Source organism: Sarcophilus harrisii, chromosome 2 (assembly GCF_902635505.1).
Source record: "Sarcophilus harrisii chromosome 2, mSarHar1.11, whole genome shotgun sequence".
Classification (NCBI taxonomy): Eukaryota; Metazoa; Chordata; class Mammalia; order Dasyuromorphia; family Dasyuridae; genus Sarcophilus; species Sarcophilus harrisii.
Genome location: NC_045427.1, coordinates 598232146 through 598253087, shown reverse-complemented (window position 1 = coordinate 598253087; position 20942 = coordinate 598232146). Strand labels below are relative to the sequence as shown.

Below are 20942 nucleotides of genomic sequence, written 5' to 3'. Positions count from 1 at the left end.
TCTTGATTAGGCTGGCACTGGGGTGTAGCATTGTATATATATTATGGTAATGGTAAATGTGGATTAGAGTGGTATATTTTTCTATGGTGCTTAAAAAAAAAAACTAGGTGAAGTTTGATTCCTATGATGAAATAATTTATAGGATTTGTCCAGTCCTGATTTAAGAAACTATTATAGTAATACTCAAATGAGAAACTTTATGATCTTAAGAAAATCATTTGTTGACAGTTCTCTTGATCCCTGGGGTGGAGATCAAGATTCTGGAAGAGTTTCTCCTTGTATTCTTTTTCCCCACAGCATAAGAATTTGGAAAGACTAAACAAAAGAAAGGTTAAGGAATAAGTTGAATTACTGAGGTGCTTTTTAAAAAATTTACTTATCTAGGCCACTCCTGGCAGGATCAAATCACTACTTGATATTAGTTAAAACACTGATAGCACTAATGGAATTAAGTACTTTAGAAATGTACTTAGAAATGGCTAGACCCATGAAGGACAAAGAAACAAAAGAGCTGATGGAAATATCACAAAAGGGTTGCAGGCATAATTTTGGTAGGTAAACAGTTTTACTCTTTACTCTTGGAAAGTATATGTATGGCTTTTAATCAGTTGGTGTTATGACTTCCTCCTGCTACATCTGATAATTGGGATAAGGGATAGATAAAAGGTGACCAGAATATTTGGTGGCAAGGCAATAATCACTTCAGTTTTTTAATACCCTAGAGATAGCTGTTTTTGCAGTCCATGGACCACTCAATTGGTAAGACAATTTCCTCATCTTAATATCTGACATTTAATGCATTTCAGAAACTAAGATATTGCTTCAATCTTTTCACAGCCCTTCAGGTCAAGGTTCCTTCTACTCTTCAGCATTTAGTTTCCAGTTTGAATCGTCAAATTTAAATGAATCATCAAATTTAAGTGAAAACAGTAAGACAGTTTCAAAAGATTACAGGTATCCATTTGTTTCCTTGCATACACATATGAAGCCACTACTATACATAGGTTATTTTTTTGTCCAAGTAACATGCAAGGATCCAAACAATATGGAGTTTTTTTGGGATTTTTTTGGGGGAGGAGGCAGCATGGAGTTGATCTTTTAAATATAGTCTAGATATTAGTCATCTCAAACCTAAGGGGAAAATTGTAAGATTTGAAATTACTTATCTCAGATGTGTGGTCCTGATGATACTAAAGGATTCCTTTAGTAATCTTGCCTCTGTACTACAGAAGTATTCTGGTAGGCTAATTACATCTATGGAGATAAGGTACCAGAACAGGCCATTCACAGAATTGCATTTCACAGTTGAAAGGAATATCAATATCTGCATAAGCCAATTTATACTAGAAATACAATCATGTTTACAACACATTGAATGGTCATTTAGCCTTTCCTTGAAGACCTATCTATAGGTTGGGGGCGAGGGGGAGCAATGATACATCTAGAAAATTGCTATTTCACTTTTGGATAACTATATGTTAATTGATTTATTTTTTACATACAAGTTTTTTACATTTGTTTTTTCCCTTCCTCACATCTGCCTACCATTGAAGGCACATGTGAAGTTATAGAAAATATTTCCATATAAGTCATGTTGCATGTTCTCCAGTAATCCAGTAATATTCAGGAGCTCCTGACCTTCCTGTTGCATAAGACACTCCAACTTGCTCTAGGAGTTTTCACATTTTCTTTCTACCTGGAATTCTATCTCCTTATTTCTTAATCAGAATTTTTGTAAAATGCTTCAAATTTCACCTTCTGCACGAATTCTTCCCTAGTCTTCTTAGTCTTAGTAATTCTTAGTCTTGAGTAATCAGGGCTCTTTTCTGCTTATGCTATGTAATCCTTTGCTATCTTCATTATCATGTTACATTGAGCTTAATGCTGGGTTCATTGAGCAATATAGCTCCCTACAACCACCAGGGTTGTCTCCTGCTGCCTGGCTATTCCTTTCTTATAATCAAATTTAAAAGGTGACCTCATGAACTCATTAAATCTTGGTTGATTCAGAATAATGTTCTGACATAGGATCTTTGATTCCTTGGGAATTTTGACAAGCATGACATCTCTGGCTTTATTCAAGTCACTGATTTAAAAAAAAATGTAAATGGCGTAAGACCACAAACATACCTGGGACAGTGCAGGGAGGGAGACACCTCCTCAAGGTGGTCTTGATCATTCAAACATGTCCAAGGTCACATTATAGTACTTCTTTTATTCTTTCCACAAGAATAGCATGAGAGACAGAATTGTTGTCTAAACTAAAACACTCATTGATCAATCATTAGCTTAGTGACCCTTTCAAAAAGGATTTGGATGAAAATAATGGGGTCATCATTGCCTTCTCTTTAATAGGATTTGAAGTAAAAGCTTTGAGATTATCTAGTTTCTCTTCCCTCATTCCTCCCCCTCCTTTTCCCTTCTTTCTCCTATACTCCTTGGCTCTTATATGGAGGTGGTTTTTCATAGGTTAGCTGGGATCATTACTATAATCATGACACATATTGTATTTGAACATTTATCAAAAGCTTTCCTTACATCATCTCTGGGAAGAAAAAAGCAATTAGTTTATAATTTTGAGTTGGGAGGGGGGGTGTGAAAGGTAGTCTTGAAAAAATATTACTTAAAATAAGACGGCAATATCACTTGAACAGTTAAGAGTTCATTGTATGGTTATTAACTGGTCTAATTTCAATATTTTTGCATCTTGGGGAATAAGGAGGCCCTATAAGAGGAAAGAGATAAGAAGCTCTTCAGTAGTGCAGTCAGAACATACATAACATTTATCCATTAAGCTCTATCTTATATAGGTGTGGTTCATTGTGCCCACACACAATTACAATACCATATATATAATATATATATATATATATATATATTATATATATATAAATCACTGATCACCATTAATAGACATAACAATTTTTAAATATTGCAAAAAATTATCAAAATGTGACACTGAAGCAATATAATCACGTGCTGTTTGGGAAAATGGGGAGATAGACGTGTTCAATACAAAGTTGGCACAAATCTTCCTGCATACTGTGAACTGCAATAAAGTGAGCTAGAAATCCAGGAAAGTGATAGGTAGACAGGTAGAGACACATATAATGACAGGGTGGAGAAAGGGAAGGAGAAAGCTGGGTAGTACAAATGCCCTCAAAAAACATTAAAAAGCATAACAAGGAAGAAACTTGCTCATTTGGAAGCAAGTAAATAGTTACAGTCTTTTGAAAATAAAGAGTTAATGTTTTAAGGACTGTTGTCTTCAGAAAATAGCTTCATCAGAGATCAACTTCCCTCTCAGATCTACATATACAGCTTTTATTTCTCTGCTGAGAAACTAGTCTTGAATTATCGAGTTAGTCAAAATCTATTAATGTTTAATGATGAAAAAAAAGAGTTAACTTATGACCATTTCAATCCAAGAGCAGACATTATCAAGGATTTCTGTTACTATAATAGTCAAAATTACATATACTGTTGCTCAATCTCTTCCATTTTGGTGATTCAATGTTACTGTTACTGTCTTCTCCCTTTCCTGAGACTTTACCCTCTTTTAAACAATAGCTGAGTGACAATCAGGATTCCAAACTATCTTTATAGAAGCTACATTAAATGAGAGGCTATTAAAGGAAGGAGCATCTTGCTGTCTTCTGCCTGGTGTCAAGCCACATCAGAAGTATTATGATCACTTAAGCATGCCACATTTTAAGAATGATATTTATAAAATGGAATGAGTTCAGCTAGCAGAATAAAGAGGCTGGGAATATTTCGCTTGGAAAAAAGACTCTGGTAAGGATATAACTAGATTTCTTGGAAGTATTTTGAAAGGCTTCCTAGGCAGGAGCTATACAGAGGCAAATTTGTACTTGATGTTATGGGAAAACTTAATGATATTTAGAGGTATCCCAAACTGGAATGGGATGCCTCAGGATGTAGTGGGAGAATGGTCTTGAAGTGAGGCTCTATGATTCAGTTTCTTGATGCTATAGATACAAAGTAGACTGGATTATCTGAGATCTCTTCTGATTCATTCTCTGGGAGGAAAAAAGTGTAACTCCACATCACCCACTATATAGTTACATATATTTACATATACATGTATCAGTCTTCCTCCTCTGAATGGTTCAGAGCTGAAAGACTGGTCCTCCTAGTAGAAGTTGATAATGATAATTGCATGACAAACAAGTAAAGCAACTTTGAATTATTTAAACATAATTGAAAGAAAAATGAAATTGAATTTCATCCAGAAGTTAGTCACATAAATTAATTTCTACAGCAGATATTGCAGGGAGTTCAGAATGTGCCTTGAATGCACATGTGTTCAATGAAGCACTGGTTTATTTGCTAGAGGAAGAAAAATGAATATCAGAGTTGGCAGGGTATCCAACTGTGCAAAAACATCCTAGGTGCATTCAGGGATGAAATTGGGACTGCATACAAAAGAAAAATCTATTTTAACAAACTTCATCAAGAATAAAGGCCCAGACTAGGATTCTAATGTCCCAGTCCACATTTTGAAATTTTTGGGAGAGATAGAGGTGACAAAGATGGGCAAAGCAGCCAGATTTATCTAGCTTTAGTATATCTAGAGCAGGTCTGGTAATCAGTCAGGTGTGGGGGCCTTGAAGGACCTGTACACAGTGTCTAAACAACAGGGCATAAAATTCAGCCTTGTTAATATTGGGAGGGAAAAGGTTATCACTATTAAGTCATACAGGTGGTACAGTGGATACAATACAAATCTGGAATCGGGAAGACCCGAGTTCAAATGCACTTGTAAACAGTTTGCCTTTTGCCTCATTCTGTAGCAACAATAATAGTATATAGTATATATCTCTCAGGGTGATTGTGAGTTTTATATGTAATTTATTTAGAATAAATGTCTTGAGTCTGAGAAACTTGCATCTCTGTAGAAATTAAGGTAGGCAGAATGATTGTTGGAGATCATATATATACTCTACTAAGTAAATCCATGTCAGCCTGCTCTCTCAGAGAAATTCTACTTACATGCTAAAAAGGATTCGAGTATAAAACTTCCACGGTATCTTAACAGCCTGCTTTTTGTCTGTAATTAACTCTTACCCAACAGGATTGCTTGGTTGTAATGAAGAAAAATAAAGGTCAGGGAGTGCAATGAACCTAAGTCAATTAATGAGCTGTGACAGTGAGTTATGCTGCCAAAAGGGTAGCTAGGACTGCCAATGCTAGCAGTTAGACTACCGGAAGATTTTTCTTTTTCCTCTAGGAAACTAAAGGAGAATGAGAGTTGATTTCTAGCCTCTATTTTTAGAAAAGTTGCACACAGATGAAAATTAAAAAAAAGAAAAAAGAAAATTTAAAAATTTAAAAAATTAAAAAAAGAAAAAAAAAAGCCAGGGTAAGCATTTGTGTTCCTTGTTAAAAGTGCATGTAAAATCCATTTTTAAAAGCAGAGTGTATAACCTACAGAGGCCAATTTTTACTGGGTCAAATTGGAAAGAATGGTATAGCCATTAAACAATTTTTTTTTTGGCTTTGCAGAAAGGTGTCATGCCAAACATTTTATTAATCCTGTACTTGTTAGGCTGTAGGATCTGGTGCCTGGGTTCTTTTCTCATTACTTTTCTGTTCTGCTGTCTTATGACTCAGCACCATGGAGGTGAGCAAAACAGCCAGTGAATTAGCATGCACAACTATTCAGAACCAGCAGCTGTTTGCTGCCATGGCCGACACCTTTCTGGAACATATGTGTCGTTTGGATATCGATTCGGAGCCCACCGTTGCCCGAAACACTGGAATCATCTGCACCATTGGTGAGTGAATGTAATTCCCAGTTCTATGGCAATAACACAGGTGCTGCAGGCTCTCAGAGCCTTCTTTGCCACAAGGGAGGTTTGGAGGGCGTATATTAAGTGGAAGAGATTTTTCCAAACTCTATTTGAGTTTCAAATCTGATTTACAAGGAATTTGTTTTAAATACCTGGTGAAAATAAAAGGGAACTTGGAAGAATTTGATCTAGAATACTGATATTGGAAGTGATGGATTTATTCTTCCCCTGAGGATTAAGTAGGAAGGGCAGCCCCTAGACTGTCCTTTCCAAGTCACTTTTCTTAAAGGTCCTGGAAAAAAGAAGCACATTATGTACAACAGATGGCTTGGACCAAGACATGGTGCAGAATATAATAGAACACTGGATCTAGAGCCAAGGAATTGACTTTTAGTCCTAGAGTTTTCAACCAAACCTCATCCAGCGCTTCTGGTCCTAATTAAACAGGATACAAAGTGGCAGTGGGGGGGGGGGGGGGGGGGGGGGGGGGGGGGGAGGGGGGGGGAGGGAATGAGAGTTTGGGAGGCAAAGAAAACAAAATAGAAAGTTTAGAAATGTCAAAGTTTAAAGCTTCATGAAATGTGACTTTTATATATAGCTGTTATTCATGGTTTTGTCACTTAGGCCCAGCCTCCCGATCTGTGGACAAGCTAAAAGAAATGATAGCAGCTGGAATGAATGTGGCCCGTCTAAATTTCTCCCATGGAACTCATGAGGTAAGCCGTCCCAGCAGGAGTGGGGAGATGAGTGTGGGAATAGTCTCTTCCTGTTGCTCATTTAATCCAAAAGATCTTTTTTAAAAAGAAGAAAAATATGATTAATATAAAGATGAGACTTTTCTAGGTGATCCTTTTTTCTTGCTTTTCTGTTAAACCTTCCCAGTTAACAAAGAAATTAAATTAAAGAAATTAAAACAACTGATTCAATGACTAAATCTGACAAGTTTATACAGTATTCTGCCCTCATTCTGCTGAGAAGTGTGAGATGTGGTTCATTATTTTTGGGGGGACCAAAGTTCATTATTACAATTAAGAATTGAATGTGTAGGGTTCTTTTAGTGTTCAGTATAGCATTCCTCTTGGTGTAGATTAAGTACATATTTCTTGTTGTGAATCTACAAGCATTTAAACTGCTAAATGCTGAGTATATTAAAAGACAAATATGGCTCCCATGCTTCATATTATAATGTATATATTAAAGTATAATATGCAAATAAGTGTGAACACAGAAGCAAAGGGAAAGTAATTCCAATGAAGGGATTCCTCACTAACCTGTAGCAATGGAAAGTGGGAGTTATAAATGGCCAATTCAGGACTAGAACTTGGGTTTCTGGTTTCAGAGTTTCTGGTTTCTGCTTTGTAGCAGTTCATATGGTCTACCCATTTTTCTCTGAATTCTTTAATAGTCCTTATTTCTTACTGAATGGCAGTATTCCAATTCCTACATAGACTAATTTTGTTCACCTGTTTCTCAGTATTTGGTACCTATATTTTCATTTCATTATTTATATTAAAAAATAGCTATGAATAATTTGGTATTGAGATCCTTCTTTCATTGATACCCTTGGGGCATCTACTCAGTAATTGGGTTATTGAATATGAAGAGTTTAATCACTTAGAAAAAATTACAAAATGTTTTCTGAAATGAGTAGACCAATTCATAGCCTTTCCATCTTTTCTCATCTTTGGTACTGGATATTAAAAAAAAAGACCATTAAGACCATTGTTTGATACTGGGTATCCAGATTCTTTTGTACTAAAACCCTCTTGTAGTTTCTTTCCTAGCAGAGAGTTGACCTTCTCTGAAATGTTTTTAGACAGTGAAATAAACAATGGTGCACATTCAATGTACCTATATTTTGAGCTGATGTTCATGGAGTACCCAGAACCCATTTTAAATGGCATAACTTTTGAATATCCCTAAGACTTAGAGCAGCTTAAGCAAACTCAATTTTCCCCTTTCTCTCCTTTACTTTGCTGAACTCCTTGATCAGCAGAATCATGCTGACCTGTGAGTTCTGCACATCCACCCTCTGGCATTTGGAAGATGGTATTAAGTTCAAGCTAAGAATAAGATAACAAGAAATGAAACCAGGAAAGAGTGCTCCTCCAATCTAGAAATAGGAGGCTTTTAATTGTGGGGTCATTCCATAAACAGTTTGTGGCCTGGTAAGCATCTGGCTTTGTAAAGGTCATAAGCAAGAACTTCAAGTGATGGAGGTTGAGAAGCTGTCACAGATTACGAGCACACACACAAATTGGATGAAGTCTTTAAAAGGAATAGACCATACTACTTAGCAAAGTTACTTTGGTATGACTTTACTGAGGCTTAGATCCTTGCTCCTAACATTTTGATTTTTGTCTTAGCATATATCTTACATGTAGAGTGTAGGAGCTAAAATAGATGGATAGAGATGGAGCTAGAGTCTAAATTAATGTTTAAGAATCTAAAACTCTGGTTGCTCATTTTGTAAAAATTAAAATATCTTCTCAATATAAGGAGACTTAGGTTTTAAATCAAAAGGCTTTTGCTGAGGTTAGAGTGATTGAATGTGGAAATTTTGCACCTGCTGTCTCAAGTTCCTTTTATAGTTTGTTTGACTCTCTGCCAAAGGCCTGGCACTAGGCAACAGAATATAAAGGCCAAGAAGCACACATTGAGCTGTGCCAGTTTTCAGTCCTCTTCTGAGCAGACATTGAAGTCCCTCCCCCCCCCACCCGCCTTTTAAATTTTAAATTAAGGAATAACATATTCTGATCACATATATGGTAACATATTGTATTTGGTCCTTAAATCCAGTCATTGAAGTTTTCATGAATATTAATAGTGAAAGATAGCAGGTGGAAAAATACATTTGTCAGTTTTCTTTTGATTCCATTCTCTTGAGACTTTTCTAACCTTTTATCTTGTCTCTCTGAGTTCCTTTCTAATTAAAGTTCAAATAAAAGGGATAGAGGATATAAAAGGACACATTCAGAAGTTAGTGAGTAAAAATCTTAAACATATACAATTTTGGAAAAATGGGATGGGGGATTGACTCCCTTGTTACTCAGAAACCCAGGTTTATATTACTTTGATACTAGTCTCCCTCCTCCCTACCTCTATCTCTTATGCCATGAGTTTGCTCTGTGTTTGTTTTTTAATCCCCCTTTCAAAATCCAGCCTGGAAAAGGATTGAGAGGCAGTAACAACGTGTCCTATACTAAGCACTTAATTCTTGAGAGATATACTCTAAAATAATCACAGCCTTTAGATCATGTGATCCAAAAGTAAGATGGGGACAGGTGGGAAGGCATGAAAGCTAAAGAATAATTTATATTAATTGTGTTTGTATTTTTTAAATCTTTCCTAGTACCATGCAGAAACTATCAAAAATGTGCGCACAGCTACAGAAAACTTTACTTCTGATCCTGTTTATTACCGTCCCATTGCTATAGCCTTGGACACCAAAGGACCAGAAATCCGGACTGGACTCATCAAGGGTGTATGTAGCCAGAGATGTGGAGGCAGGGTGAAATGGGCTTCAGTAGAGTTTATTTTTCTGTCATGAGTAATCAATCTTTGAGAGACAGAGAGGGGGGAGGGGGAGAAAGAAGAAGCCTTTTAAATTTTCTGGTCGCATAGTAGTACCTGTGTCTTAAAACATTTGTAAACCTCGGTGATATTTGTGCTCTATAATTTATAAGTGTCTAGCTTCTAAGCATTGTTCCCTATCTGGGGGGAGAGCCTGGGTTATTCACTACAATGAACTCATTAATGAACAGACTACTAAATCTCTTTCTCCAACATATTTAGAGTGGCACGGCTGAAGTGGAGCTAAAGAAGGGCAATACACTCAAAGTAACTTTGGATAATGCCTATATGGAGAAATGTGATGAAAATATCCTGTGGGTAGACTACAAAAACATTTGCAAGGTAGTGGACGTTGGTGGCAAAATCTTTGTGGACGATGGGCTCATTTCTCTTCTTGTGAAGGAAAAAGGTATGCTTTTGTGTAGAGCTTGGGTCTGTTGCAAAACACTTCCAAAATAACTAAGATCTGAGTATGTTGGGAAACCCTTTTGAGCAGTATGAAATTTGTCCTGTATTTATGCTTTCCTCTATTTTCTTTTTCAAAAAGCCATTGGGTATAACTTGATCTCAGCTAGCCTCATAACTTTTCTACTTCTGTGGGATATCCATCTTTGCTTTTTGACATATAGAGAATCTGAAGGAGTAGCTTTCCCATAAAAGGTATCAGTCTTTGTGCCAAATTATTATAAATGATGTGTTTTCATAATTGGGAACAGTAACAAAATAAAATCTTATCATTCAGTTGCTAGACTTGATTTGATTTAAAGAAGAATATAAGCAAGCTGACTAGATTTGGGGTAGATTCAGATTGAGAACTTCCTATTGTACTCCTTGTTGACATAGTGCATTGTATTTACTTTTTATGTGTACATGTTGCCTCTCCCTGATAGACTCTTGGCAAGGACCATTTTACTTTATCTTTTATTTCCACAGCACCAGCATGTAATAGATATTTAATGAAGGTTTATTGATTGATTGATAGGTCAGGATTTCCTTATAACTGAAGTGGAGAATGGTGGTATGCTGGGCAGCAAGAAGGGTGTGAACCTTCCCGGGGCAGCTGTAGACTTGCCTGCTGTATCTCAGAAGGATATCCAAGATCTACAGTTTGGATTAGAGCAAGGAGTGGATATGATATTTGCATCTTTCATCCGAAAGGCTGCTGATGTTCATGCAGTCAGAGAGGTCCTGGGAGAAAAAGGAAGGAACATCAAGATCATCAGCAAGATTGAAAACCATGAAGGAGTCCGAAGGTGAGGAGAAAAAAGGAATGCTTAGGAAAACTATGGTTAGTAATAGTTAGGGGAATGGTGGTCCTGTCAGAGGAAGTTTAATACTAGAGCTTTTTTTCTTTGCTTGCTTAGAATGGATGATATAGCTAAAGAAATTTGTTTTACTTCTAGGGAAAATATATAAATTGCACCTAGGATTAATAGCATTCATTATGCTAATTTTTCCTGCCCTAATTTACTATTGATTACCCCTTCTATTGATATTGGAGGTGGGAAGGCACTTGGGAGTGAATATGGTGACCCTTTGTAACATTAATCATCCTTCTACCCCATTTCCCTAGGAGTGAACAGTAATGATAAGGTTATCTTCACTTTCCTTTTAGTTCAAGGAACTTCAAGCATACTTATGGAAGCCAGTTAATTTAGACATAATGAGATCATAGAATTTGAGATCTTGGAAAGTATCTGGTCTAACATAGTCCTCCTTCAGATGAAGAAACCAAGGCCTAGATAACTTGCACAAAATTACATAGGTACTAAGCTGCCAGAACTCTTTTTCTGCTTCCAAATTCATTGTTCTTTCCACAATACCACATCTTCCATCCTATATTCACTCTCCAAACTGTAGCTTGCCATATGACAAAGACTTGCCTTTTCTCATAAATGAGTCAAAAAGCTTAATGTACAAATCCAGATTCACTGCTGAAAGGAAACGCAAATCTGAGCTGATGCTAGAGTGATGAGGGGGAAGTGTGGTGTGTGTGTGTGTGTGTATGTATCCATCCACTAGTTTTTTTACAGATAAGAGAAAGCTTAGACCACATCTGTTTCAGAAGAAAAGAAATCATAGTTTAAATCTGGTTTCAATCGGCTAACCTTTTCCAAATAGCTGCTATGTTGATAACTTATGCCATTTTGATAAACTATTGATACTTACAACTACTTAGTATGGGTGTGAGGTCATTGTTTCTTCTGTTTTACCACCTGATGGCCAAAAAGAGCCATTCTGAGCAGGACAGTGGATAGACAGAATAATGGTAAGACCAAAGTATTGGTCAGAAAGAATGGCGATCATTAAATAACCTTTAGAATCAGCAGAGAAAAAGTGGAAGGTGCTCTGAAAAATGAGCGTTAGAAACAAAATTAGAGAGCTACTATAAAGAAATCAGACTATTTTCCTATTGGAGCATAAGGGAGAAAAATTATGTGAAATCAGTAAGAAGCCACAGTTCTTTGACAATCCCAGTTGTTGCTATAGCATGTCTCCATTCCACTGTGTCTTTACATTTTCCTTATAACTTTATAAAAATACTTTCCCCCTTTTAATCTCAGATTTGATGAGATCTTGGAAGCCAGTGATGGCATCATGGTTGCTCGGGGTGACTTGGGTATTGAGATCCCAGCAGAAAAAGTCTTCCTTGCCCAGAAGATGATGATTGGAAGATGTAATCGAGTTGGGAAACCTGTTATTTGTGCCACTCAGGTATTTTCATTTTCCTTTTCTTTTTTGTCCTTTCAACCCTCATCCTTCAGTGTTGGTGATAATTCTTAGACATAGACACTTGGTTAAACTTCTGAGGCTTTCTTAAAGCAATAATACATTTTTGGTGTTGTCTGGATCATCCCAGATCTAAATTGTTTGTAACTGAAGTACTTTTTGAGTTAAAAAAGTAGACCAAGCTACTATGCACCTGTTTTGAGTCTGGGTTGACTTTATTTGATTCAGTCCATTTACTCTTTCTCCTGCATTTAGGATGCCTTAGCTCTGGTCTCCTTATATTCTAGACATTGAAGTCAGATGAAATAATTTAACTTTAGCATGGGAGAAGCAGTATGGATAGCACAAAAAGCCATCTTTAGTGTCAATAAGGCCTGATTTCAAATCCTGTTTTCCCACACAAGCTAGATGTTTGATCTTGAACAAGTCACTGGTTAAATGACTAAGTCTCCGTCCTGTAGGCAGGTCTGTAACTGTTGCCAGTTTCCAAGTTGTACCACCCTTCATTGTTTAGCGATTATGTTCCTTTTTCTCCCCCTTTTCTTAAAGATTTCAAACTTGGGAAAGGGTTTGGGGATAGGCAAACCTAGGACAGGAGTTATTGTTCTGGTATTTCCTCAGATGCTTGAGAGCATGATTAAGAAGCCACGCCCCACACGTGCTGAAGGTAGTGATGTAGCCAATGCTGTTCTGGATGGAGCTGATTGTATCATGCTGTCTGGAGAGACTGCCAAAGGAGACTATCCAGTAGAAGCTGTGCGGATGCAACACTTGGTGAGTGTGCCCTGTCCTTTTCAGAGCAAGGGAAGATAGAAGCTTTACTTGGCCATTGCCTAAAGTAGCAAATCTAAGGGGGGGAGGGAGGGAGGCACTTCCTCAAGGGAAAGGCTCACATAGGTTCCTACCTCAATCCCAGTCCAACAACCACCATGTTTGGGTGTTTTTTTTCCTTCTCCACAGCCCTGTTCCCATTCATATTTCCTGCCCAACTTCACTTCTGTCCTGTATACTCAGTGCTCCTTACTGCTAATTTTCTAGGTCTTCAGAACACCTAGGGTTGCCTTAGAGACTTAGCCAAGCATATGAAGTTATTTTATTTTTTTGGAAAGGCCAAAACTAAATACCAAACTTCATCTCCAGCTTCCTAGCTGCCTCCTTTTATCCCCTTGATACTGTAATCTGTAGGTTATTATTTTTTGGGGGGGTTCCAAGAGTAGCTGCCTTGTCCTGGGCCATACTGTTTTCATACCTGTATAATCTCCAGTAAACTCCTAATTTCCCACTGCCCTCATCTCCCATTTCAGGGTTTAGAACTAAATACCTGCCCTCAGCTAATGATGAGCAGCGTCATGTTAAGATTGCCAGGTCTTCCTTTCCTCCTGGTGGACATTATATTTGTCTCATTCAATTCTGATCATCAGTTGAGGGGTGAGGGATTAGCCACAGGCCTGGTGTAGATATTAGTGGTAAAGAAGGATGCAGTGACTGAAGACGTGGGAGTGAAGAATATCCAAATTTTCTAACTTTCCTTCCCACAAAGGCTTTTTGGTTATTTGATTGAACTTTCTCATGAACTTAAGAGGGCAGTTACGGTGTCTGCCTCTGAGACCTTTAACTATAATGCCATCTGGTAGCCAGTTGCTTTCATGGGCTTGACCATGCACTGGTTTCAGAATAGCAACTACTTACTTAAACCTGAGTTTTCACCTAAACTTGATAAAATATACCTTGGGGTGTGTATTGTAGTGATCCCTCACTGTCTGTAGCTCACAAGCTTTTTTTTTTTCCAAAGTGCCACTCTGAGATTGGGTTTTGTTTGCCCTACAGTTTGCCTAATTTCAAATACCTCTTTTTACCTCCTAAAAGGCAACATTTTTGTAATTTTTTCAAATTTTATGCCCAATTCTAACAATTTGGGTTATTGAACCTCTCCAGATCTTAAGAGGAAAACTGCTGATCAGACCCTTGGTTTAAGCTTTAGGTGCCAACAAGATAAGCTTTCCATATAAGTATAAGTATAAAGAATTTTGTGAGGCAGGAGTTTTTTTCCACACTGATTTGAAAAAAGGGAGAAAGAATGGAAAAGCTAATAACATCATTTGGGGCTCCTTTTATGGGTGTGAAGTACACTACTAAGTATCTTTACTCACATGTAAATGAGCTGCTAATTTAGAAATTGAGCTTTCTTGTAGAAGTTAGGGAGTGGGGGAAATTCCAGAGTAAATGTTAATTTTCACTTAACATTAAATATTACTTTTTCTCCTTATCTAGTTATTCAAGGTTAATGACACATGAGTTATGGACTCAGGGTATGCCAGGTGTAGTGATATTCATGGATTTATCTTCCATGATTTGGGGATTTCTTGCTTCATTCTTCATGCAGAATGAAGCCTGTCAATCTAATAACTCTCTGATACTTCTGCTTGCAATGACCAATTAAATTAGTATAACTGATGCTTTTTTCTCTCCATTTCCTAAAATCTTTCTAATTATTAGCATTATAATCTATATAATCTAAAATTTACTTTTTAATTCTTGATCCAGCCAATTAATTAAACTAGAACTTCTTTTTCATTCAATACTTTGACTTGTTAAATCATTTGATAAGAATTTAAAGTTAAATGGAATATTAAACTTCTGCATTCTTTGCTACCATAATGGCTCCACAGTTGACTTTTTATATGGTTGTTTATTGGTTTGCTTCATACTAAAAAATCTGAAGTACATCTGTGAGTCTGCCTACCTAGTAACTTATGATTGAAATAAGCAGACTTTCCACCTCACCCCCCCTTATTGTCTTTTTGAAAGCTGATTGTGCCTTTATTAAATCAGACTTGCCAAGCCTTATGGAATCATTTAACATTTAATAATTTGTTGGTTTTCTAGATTCTAGAAAATGGCTTTCCAGCCAGAACTGAATATGTACATGTGCCTAGAAAGGAACAAACAAAACAGCCATATAAAAAGATCCTGTTCCTCTTAACTATGCTTTTGTCTTGAAGGCAATGTGGTAAAACCTTCCACAAAGAAAAAGACTTACCTAAGCCCTGGGACTCAGTACATCTCTGATAAATGTATACACTTTCACAACAGCAAGAAATCATTCTATGTTGCCAATACTCTGGCTATATCTTGGTTTTGAGAGAAATAAACCAAATTCCTGCCCAAGTGTCCATTTTTTTTCCTGTCTACTTCTAACCAATACAATTTGACTTGGGCTAAATCAATCTACAAAATGAAAGGTATTCAACTGAGACCCAAGTTTTCCTATAACAAAGAAGTCCTTGAAAAATAAATTTTTATTCCTGTTTTATGAGTTTTACCACTCTGCCTCTTGCAATTTTAAGAATCAAATTAGCCAATTAACTCAAGATTGCATTGTCCTCCTTTCTAACTCATTCTGTCTTTCCTTCTGTGGTTTCTTTTTTTGTTCTCTTTGTTCTCCCCTCCTTTCTTTGTCTCCTTTCTCCCTCCCAATCCCCCTCTGGCTTACAGATAGCTCGGGAGGCTGAAGCAGCCACATACCACCGCCACCTTTTTGAAGGACTTCTCCGCTGCTCGACATGCACAGACACTGCAGATGCCATGGCAGTGGGTGCAGTAGAGGCTTCTTATAAGTGTTTATCAGCAGCTTTGATAGTTCTGACGGAGAGTGGCAGGTAGGGCCCGAAGGGCAAGGTAGTAGCTATAGATAACAAGTTTTTTATTCCTTAAGAGGAAAGTCTTCAAAAATGATGACCATGGCTTTTCAAAAAGTCAGGAGTTTGAAGTAGGGCAAGAATCTCTTGATGTAGGTCCAAAGGACAATTTATTGATCTCCTCAGTAAAAGGAAACAATATCACAGGCACAATATGAGCTTGTTCTGCTGGTCTTTGATAATTGCCCCTTCTATGGACCCAGATATGAGCCCCCTTGAATGTAGAACACTAATTCTCACGGGCTGTACCACTGTGACCATGTTTACCATCCTCTGCCACTGAAGCTCTGACAAAGATGTGGTCTGTCCCTCCCTTCTTCTGTCCCCTTGGACGGGATGGGTATTGCTCTTATAGATTGCCCGAGAGGCAGAGGCCGCCATCTATCACACGCAGTTGTTTGAGGAGCTTCGCCGCCTAGCCCCTATAACCAAGGATCCCACTGAAGCTGCTGCCGTGGGTGCCGTAGAGGCTTCTTTCAAGTGTTGCAGTGGGGCCATTATCGTCCTCACCAAGTCTGGAAGGTAGGAGGTGGCAGGTCATTTGGGGAAGGATAGAGGTCAAAATCCTCAAGGCATTTCAGAAGTGTGGTAACCAACCTATTAAGAGTCAAGCTCAAATGAATGGGAGGTAAGATAACATTTGAGCTGCTTCCTTGGAAGACTGATCTTCAACTCAACAGGTTTGAAAAGCTGAAACTTGATTGTCCTTTTGGCAATTTGAGAGATTGCCTGTGTTGAGCAATTTTATGACAAACCAATGTATGGGAATGCAGTATGATAGTCCAGAGAAAAGAACACTGGGTTTGTTCATGGCTATTGTTGTTTACATTACACACACTGTATCCTTGCCCCTAAAATAGTTTTAAATGACTATTTACATAAAAGCATCAGATAAACTGATGATTATAATTGGTTCCATTCTCTTCCTTTAAAATATCCTATTATCAGGCAGAGAGTATCTGCCTACTGACAGATACTTGAGGGAAGCTAGGTGGTACAATCAATAGAGCATTGGGCATGACTCCTGGAATCAGAAGGATCCGAATTCAGATTTGACCTCAGACACTTCTGTGTGATTTTGAGCAAGTTACTTTTTCCCATTTGCCTCAGTTTCCTCATCTGTCAAATGAGCTGGAGAAGGAAATGGCAAACCACTCGTATCTTGAACAAGAAAACCCTAAATGGGGACAGAGTCGGATACAACTGAACAACAAATTGTATACTTAAAATTAATTTTGAAAATTTAATTGTACTTTTAAAATGTTTTCTAATGTACACTTCACTAAAGACTAATCTTTTTTCACCTGATAAGGTGAAATCAGGCCCACTACTTCAGACTACAGGTAGTCTTGAAATATGAAATAATGTGGTAGACTGGTCTCTCTTGCCTTCAGTATTCCTGAATTTTAAGAAATTCAAAATTTCAGTCAAAGAAGGATGGTTCTGGCCCCTTGTTAAGGGCTAGAATAGGTCAGAAAATCTGGGCAGGGTTGAGGGGGCGCAGGAGAGAGCACAGTGTTGTAATGTGTCATGGAGGTAAAGATAATTTGTTTTTCCTTTCAATCATATGATTGGGGCCTTCCCTTTTTTACTGAGATTCTAGCCATGGTTAAGTTAGATTTGACCTTTGTTGAAGAGCTTGAACTTTGCTATTTAACTATTTTTAGCTGTTAAATCTGAGATTTCAACTTTAGCCACTCCCTGTGCTCCTAACTGATGCCTGCATCTTTACAGGCTATATTTAGCCTAGTACTGCTGAGCCTGCTTAGGAGCAGTGATGGAATCACTTTGCTGTGTTGACAGTCCTTGCTTGGAAGAAAAAGCTTTAACTTCTCTACCACTACTTACAAATTTCAATTGTGCTATTGGAAAGAAATTCCCATAAAATAGGGAGCTGCCCTAGAAAGGTACTAGAATTGCTTCTATACATGACTAGTAAGACTACTTTTTTAAAAAAATAAACTTGAGTGTCACCATAACTACCTTATGACACATATTCTCTTTGATCCCTTGGATATACTTGTACAAACTTGTGCTTCTTCATAAAATAGATTACAAAGGGTAAGATACTGAATATCTTATTAAGTAAACTATGTAATACGGGTGGAAATGGTCACATTTAAGCATCTATTATGTTGATCTATATATTTATATAGATTGCAGACAGTTATAGAGGGGGTAGCACCAACTATATCCCATATATGCCATGTTGGCAGAGAACTTAAATGAGGTACCAGAGAGTAAAGATAAATATTCTTTTACATACATATATTATATAGGCATTATATACAGGCAGTGAACCCTGCATGAGAACGATGACTTCAATCTTTTCTTACCCGAAAGGACTGTTCATATCTTAAGAAGTAATAAGCTGAATTGTAGCAATTGGGTTCTATTCACATGTGTCCCAGCAGGTTATAGTTGGTTCTGCCTGGCAACTATGAGGATGAAAGGGTATGGTGAATGAGGCTGCTTGTGAAAATGCATTTTCCAGGCTTGGGGGGAAGCCAAGATTACTTCTAAACACTCCTCCTCCTGCTCCTGATTACTGATTCATTGGTTTGTAGGAGGAAAGTTTCAGGAAGATCAGAAGAAAGATATCAGTAGCTTACAACATCTGAGGACTTTCCTGTTAACCTTCATTTTCATCATATGGATTGAAAGAGACATTTCCTGGGACTCTTCTTCTCCTCCTCCCCCCTTCCCCAACCTTAAACTTTAGTAAGAGCTTGGTTAGGATGGCCTCACAAAATGGACCGATTCACAGAAAGTTTAAATTACTTCTTATTTTGAGTTCAAAGACCTAAAGATAAATGTAGAGTAAGGAAAATTCATGGATTTTTTTTTGGAAACTTGGTATCCCCATATTGTCCAGGCTTAAAGTGTGCCTGCCAGATAGACTTGATCCTGTTGATCAACATAGGAGATTTGACCAGCCCCATTTCTCATCCGGGCCAATTTGCCTTTACTTAGGTAGTCTGGTATCATTTTGGTGAGTTGGTTGGGTTTTGCCATACTGATGCCAGATATTCACTTGGTTTAGCACACAGAATTTTGACTCCCACGCTCAAATAGTCGATCAGTTTTGAACTACTACATGCTTTGTACCCAGAATTGGATACAGTACTGTCAGGGGAGATGAGAAAAAGCAACATCCCTGTCTTTAATAAAATAAATAAAATAACCCTTTAATAAATTTAAAATAAAAATATTTAGAGATAAGGAAAATCTGTATTCAAATCGATAATAGCAAGATCAATATTGTAATGCTTGCTGAGGGAAAATTGAGGTAGCTTGGTTTTATTCGTAGGACCCTAATTAAGTTTTTCTTCTCCCAGGTCTGCTCATCAGGTGGCCAGGTACCGTCCTAGGGCTCCCATCATAGCTGTGACTCGTTGTGCTCAGGCTGCACGTCAGGCCCATCTTTATCGAGGTGTCTTCCCTGTGCTGTGCAAAGATGCTGTTCATGAATCATGGGCTGAAGATGTGGACCTCAGGGTTAATTTAGCCATGAAAGTTGGTATGTAAAAAGATTAGGATTTCTCCTTGTAATGCAGAGTTAGAATGCAGAGTTACCAAGATAATTGGCATGATTGTTGTCCTTAGTGTAGTAAATAGAAATATACTTAAGATGAAATTAAAAACTAATTTTAGCTTTGTATTTAAGGTAGAGTTCCTGTAAAGAAAAGTTTATGTTTAGAATATTTTATATACCAATAAACGGTCATCTGTGTGCTCTTTGGTTTTGACTGATCCCCCCAACTTTGGGTGTCAGTTTTACTTTGGGATCTGAGTAGGCTACCTAGAGTGAAAGGGATTTAGTTTTGGAAATTCAATTTATGATATTTTCTTTCTAATCCATTTTCTTAGGAAAAGCTCGAGGCTTTTTCAAGAAAGATGATGTGGTCATTGTTCTAAATGGTTGGCGTCCAGGTCCAGGCTTTACCAACACTATGCGGGTGCTGCCAGTGCCATAAAAGAATATGAAGATGTTCTTGTGGGTGACTTCAGCACAGTCCCTTCCCTGCTCCTGCCTGCATCCATTAGATCTGCAGCTGTTATTGGTGTTGTCCGTACCTAGCTAGTAGAGGCTTTACACAGCTAAAACAGTCCTAAAAAAAACCCACAATTAAAGTCTCTTCTTAAAGAAACTTACCTTCCTTCCTCCGCAACTAGAAACATCATTATCAGTTTAGCACACCTAGTGGTGTGTAAAGATAGAGCAGCTGTGGCTTAGCTTGGGGTACCGCAGACCATTCTTGACATGGGATTAAAGTACATGCATCAGTATTGTGTTTTAAATTGATCTAGATGTTACACACATTAAGTAAACACTAGCCACAGTCCCTCTAAGTACAAGTTCTCAATGTATATTGAGCCTCTACTTTTCTGACCAGAGGAACTCTCCACCCTTTCTCCACCTCAATCATGTAAATAAGATTCTTGATTTCATTCACTTGTTAAAAATTAAATAGAAGTTGAATCCAGCTGCTAAAAACCAAATGAATAATGTCATCATTTAGCAATAGTGTCCTCTAGTAAAAACACTCCTCCTTGGCAGGGAGGAAGGAGCTTCCAATTATATGCCACTTTTTTTCTCCAGTTGCAGAAGGGATTCTAGAATAGAAAGGAAATTTCTCACTGTCCCAGGCAGCAGGCTTTACCACACTCCTTGCCTACGACCCAACCCTCAACTTTCTCACATTGTGTGAGTGAACTTCCAATATTTCAATCTGAAACGTACACTCCTGTTGTCCTGTATTTGACTGTAGAGTACATCACTTGTCAATAAACATGAGCTGAAGCACTGCTGGACCTCTTTTGTGTCTGATTCCATCCTCTGGGTTGGAGGATGGAGGTGGGGATGGGAGTGGAGGGCATTCAGAAGGGAACTTGGATTCATATCTATAGTGAAATGCAATTATTCCTGGTCTAAACTTTCCTTTATCACCTAAATGAGGCTTTTGTGGTTTTGGTTTTTGAGAATTGGGAGCAGAAATCTATTGAAAACAATATTTAAGACAATCTATTGAAGAACCAATCCAACCAACTTAAAACCTCGGTTAATTTTTTCTTTCAAATTTCATACCAAGTTTTGACTTCATTACGCTTTTATTAAGTTAGGGAA

General features: G+C 37.6%; 1 protein-coding gene across 3 annotated transcripts in view; it reads left to right on the top strand.

Annotated features, from left to right (window-relative positions):
- Window positions 1-20624, top strand: part of PKM (pyruvate kinase M1/2) — a 30057-nt gene extending 9433 nt beyond the window's left edge. The window contains exons 2-12 of one of the 3 annotated variants that reach the window (XM_031956334.1): window positions 838-954; window positions 5635-5798; window positions 6438-6529; window positions 9166-9297; window positions 9609-9795; window positions 10369-10639; window positions 11951-12101; window positions 12738-12890; window positions 16170-16336; window positions 19153-19334; window positions 19685-20624. In XM_031956334.1, coding sequence (XP_031812194.1) covers window positions 838-954; window positions 5635-5798; window positions 6438-6529; window positions 9166-9297; window positions 9609-9795; window positions 10369-10639; window positions 11951-12101; window positions 12738-12890; window positions 16170-16336; window positions 19153-19334; window positions 19685-19791 — 1723 coding nt within the window. In that variant the 3' untranslated portion in view covers window positions 19792-20624. Of the gene's footprint in view, window positions 1-837; window positions 955-5634; window positions 5799-6437; window positions 6530-9165; window positions 9298-9608; window positions 9796-10368; window positions 10640-11950; window positions 12102-12737; window positions 12891-15611; window positions 15776-16169; window positions 16337-19152; window positions 19335-19684 lie in introns of all 3 variants that reach the window. The other 2 variants (XM_031956335.1, XM_012539745.3) reach the window with 2 other exon arrangements.
- Window positions 20625-20942: the final 318 nt, after the last annotated feature.